This window comes from Cyprinodon variegatus, unplaced genomic scaffold, assembly GCF_000732505.1.
Source record: "Cyprinodon variegatus isolate N-32 unplaced genomic scaffold, C_variegatus-1.0 Scaffold797, whole genome shotgun sequence".
NCBI lineage: Eukaryota > Metazoa > Chordata > Actinopteri > Cyprinodontiformes > Cyprinodontidae > Cyprinodon > Cyprinodon variegatus.
The window spans coordinates 146470-150407 of record NW_015151250.1 but is presented as its reverse complement, the minus strand read 5'-3'; the positions used below and the strand labels follow the sequence as shown (position 1 = coordinate 150407).

Here is a 3938-nt window from a genome sequence, read left to right as displayed (position 1 = left end):
ATTGTCTTTATACTGAATTGTGCTATACAAATAAATTTGCCTTGCCTTGCCTTGCCTATTTAAAGCCAGAGAAACTATAAACAATGAAATATCCGCTGGGCTGCGGCCATAAACACCTCAGTTATAGATGATACAGTTAGGCTTTTAACGTCTAGTCCTGTTTCTCTCCTAGACATAATAATGGGTACGGCGTTTACTGTGACTAGCAGTATGTGCTTTCATCACCTTTGCATGAAAACCCACTCAGGGCTTGTCTTCTTAAAGCCAGCATACACTGTGCGTTTTTTGGGCGATTTTCCAGTCGTGCGAGAATCTTTTGATCGGGCCGCGTTTTAAGCCTGATCGTGCGTCGTAAGTCGTGTAGTGTATAGGGGGTAACGAGCGGCGATCGGCCTCTCATGACCACCTCCCGATCAGGAATCGTGAGGTCGAGGGAATATCAAACATGTTTGATTTTCTCCCGACCGTCGTGGGCAAATGGCTCAGTGGGCATGCGCAAACAAGGATTCTTCTTTTTATTCAGCGTATTCTCATTATCAGTTCGTATGAAATCGTACGAAAAGTTATGCACAGTATTTCGTACGTTTATGACGTTTTTTTCGTCGTATTTCGTCATATTTTTACGTCTTGCCTCGAGACAAGATATCCTTGCGCATGCGCATCTTACGCACCATTCAATAACATAGAATTTAACATACAATTAACCCTAACCCTAACCCTAAGATACAAAACAGCAAGCAACCTAGTGAGGATCTGCTTTTTTCGTCTGTCTGGCTGTGCATGCAGGAGGAAAAAAGTACAAAAACGTACGAAATACTGTGCATAACTTTTCGTACGATTTCATACAAACTGATAATGAGAATACGTTTTATTCTGCCTCTCAGATGTAAACACAGCAGTGAGGCAGGGGTGCAATGAGTGAAATGCAGTTCTTTCTTTAAAATAAACAGACCATAGTAGCCAAGTTTGCTAAGCCATGTCTTTGTCCAAATACGTTGTCGCCTTTTCTTTTTAGGGCTTTCAGCACAGAAATGCACAAGGCAGTGCGTTTCACTATAGTGAGCTTAATATTCCCCTTCTACTTGTCTTGCTTCCTGATAAACGCGTCAGAGCAGCTCTATCTCACTGCGGAGCTGAGTCCGACGTGCTTTTTAGTCGTACTGTGAGCAGGTAGATCGCATGAGAGCGTCGAACCGAACATAAATCGTGAGCTGTGATCTCACACTGTACAGTGTGAGCGGCAGTTGCGTGCGTTAACTGAAAAAAATCGCATAGTGTACGCCCGGCTTAACTGTTGACTTAGTTTACCTTTACTTTTTTAAACCACAAAGCCTTTATAGATCAGTGCTTCTGTGTTCTTCTTGTATGTCTGCTGCTCACTTTGAACCCCAGCCAACCTCAACAGAAGGCTACTCATATTGAGTCTGGGTTTGCCGGATGTTTCTTCCTGTTAAAAAAGAGATTTTCCTCTCCACTGTCACTGCATGCATGCTTGTTGCTAGGGATTGCTAAAGAGTCCTTGACACCATTCAAGTGAATACTGTCGCTAGCTACATCCTCATTGAGGAGGAGAATTTCCTGCAAGTCAATGACTGGATGCAATCAGGTGGTTGTCCTTAGAAAACCGTTAATCAGACTGACTGAATGAATCGTCTTGAGATGACATGTGTTGGGAGTTGGTGTTAAGTTAAATAAACTTAATTGAATTGAATATGTGTCCATGAGTGATTGTAAGTAATACTCTCTTACAAACCTGCTATATTAAACATGTTCAAAATAATTTTATAAATGAATAAAACAACAAAATATCAAGTTCGTATGAATCTTATTGCTCTAAAATGATTAAATTTAACAAGAAAGAAAAAGAGTACACTGACATTTTGGCAACCATGATCTTCTTTGTTTTTTATCATGTTAACCATCAAGTAAAAATATAATTTATTTATCAAGCTATAGAATAAACATACAAATCGTAGTCCATCACAGAGATGTGCAGGCTGACATGGTCCATACTGTCTGGAGGGATGTCGAAGATGATGGCTTCATTATAGGTGGGATTCAGGGTGTTTTTTTTAATGCTCGTTTTCTTCTTTTTTAAACGCCTGCCGTCACAAATGAGCGATACTTTAACATAGGGATCTAACAAGGGGAAGAGAGGAAGAAAGAAAGGAAAGAAACCATTAATTCAGCATGTTTGTTCATCTTATTTCCACACCAGCAGAGCAGTAACAATCAAGACAAAGCTTGAATGTTTTTCCACAGCAAAGGATCATCCCTTCTGGATTTGATAAACTGGTGCATCAATGTTTTTACTAAACAAAAAAGCAATGCTGGAGGACCTGGTGCCAGTAATGTGCATCAAAGTGACTCACCGCCGTGCGTTAACAAAATGGATGCAAGGCCAAAGATAGCTCCCAAATAGCATCACTAAGAAAGCTTCCTGAATGCTGAATTTGCTCTTCATTTGTGAGTGATAAATCACTGCACAGCATCCATCAAGCCAGGTTTTAGTCATTTATAAGCTGCTCTGGATCCATAAACATGTTGGATATGCTGGGAGGCACAATACAATAGATCTAAGTTTACAATGAACAGACTGCAAAAGCTCTGACAACTCAGGGAATTAAAGTTGTGAGTCACATCAAAACTGTGAAATGTCATTAAATGTGTGAGGAGGAAAAAGGAACCACATTTATTCCGAATAACACTTGAACCCTGGCATTTAAAGCCTAATAAATGTCACATTTCACAAGTGATATCCCAATCGTAGGGGAAGGTTTAATAGAGAAGTGAGATGGCACTCCATTAAAATAAGAGACTGCCTGAAACTATTTCTTGTCAAAGTTGTAATTTTGCAGGTGCAGGATAATAATAAGCTGAAACAATCTGAATTCGCCCACTCAAACTACCGTCCATGGATTCTTTATTTTCTCTGTCATCATTACAAATGGGAATTAAAAGGAAGATAGTTTATTTTGACTCGTTGTCATTGTCAGTGAATCATACAAAGAGAACACGACTTACCCGAGTACCCGGTGATGTCCATAGCCTTGAGGTTCCTGCACTTGATAACAGTAAGTGTGAGTCTGCCTGCAGTGGGCAGGTAGCACAATGAGAACATGATCTCCCCAAGGTCAACGCTTTCCTTTCAGAACACAAACAGACAAAAAAAAACAGCTTTACATTCAGCCCAAAGGTTTCAGTTCATAGCAAACAACATATTTGTGTGTATATTCATTTTAAATACAGGATTTTGAGAGATTTTGGCAAATTTTTAAATCCTAAGTCGGAGTATATCAACAGTGAAGTATGGTTAGGGAAAAATATTGGACCCATGTTGAATCCTGACATTTAATTCAACTATAACTTAAATGAAATCAATATTGATTCAGCCTTTATTTACATTTGTATCTATATGGAGGTAAATTTAGGCCATAAAGTTTATTCAATAGAAAAAAAATTAACCTGGAAAATTTAAGTTAACCAGGTTAACTTAAACTTTTCAATACTTTTGAACAAACTTTATGGACCCAAGTCAGCTCCTGTATACTGACTTACAGACAGACAAACAAACATAAACACACACACAAATTCGTCTAAAAACATAATATCTTTGAAAGAAGTATCTACCCTGTAATTTCTCGAGACCACATATGCTCACGTACACTAACAGGTGTAAACACGTAAAAAATGAATATCCAGGTTTTGTCACCCGCTCTGTTCCATGATGTTTAAGGATCTCGAGCAATGTTAAAAAAAAAAAAACAAGCAATGTTTAAATAAAAAAATGATAATAAAGGCCTGTAGTCTGATATCTACAGAAGAGGATTAGGGCCACTGAAAAAAAATGTTTGATTTCTGATTTTTAAATTTTTTTTCAGTTTAACATGGGAAAAAAGTCAGAATTCTGACTTTAATCTCAGAATTCTGACTTTAAT

At 38.3% G+C, this 3938-nt stretch overlaps 1 protein-coding gene across 1 annotated transcript in view; it reads right to left on the bottom strand.

Annotated features, from left to right (window-relative positions):
• Nucleotides 1-3938, bottom strand: part of LOC107098651 (synaptotagmin-6-like) — a 91124-nt gene that overhangs the window by 6997 nt on the left and 80189 nt on the right. The window contains exons 7-8 of the mRNA XM_015396424.1: nucleotides 3025-3145; nucleotides 1968-2139 (exon numbers count right to left, since the gene is read on the bottom strand). Coding sequence (XP_015251910.1) covers nucleotides 1968-2139; nucleotides 3025-3145 — 293 coding nt within the window. The remainder of the gene's footprint in view (nucleotides 1-1967; nucleotides 2140-3024; nucleotides 3146-3938) is intronic.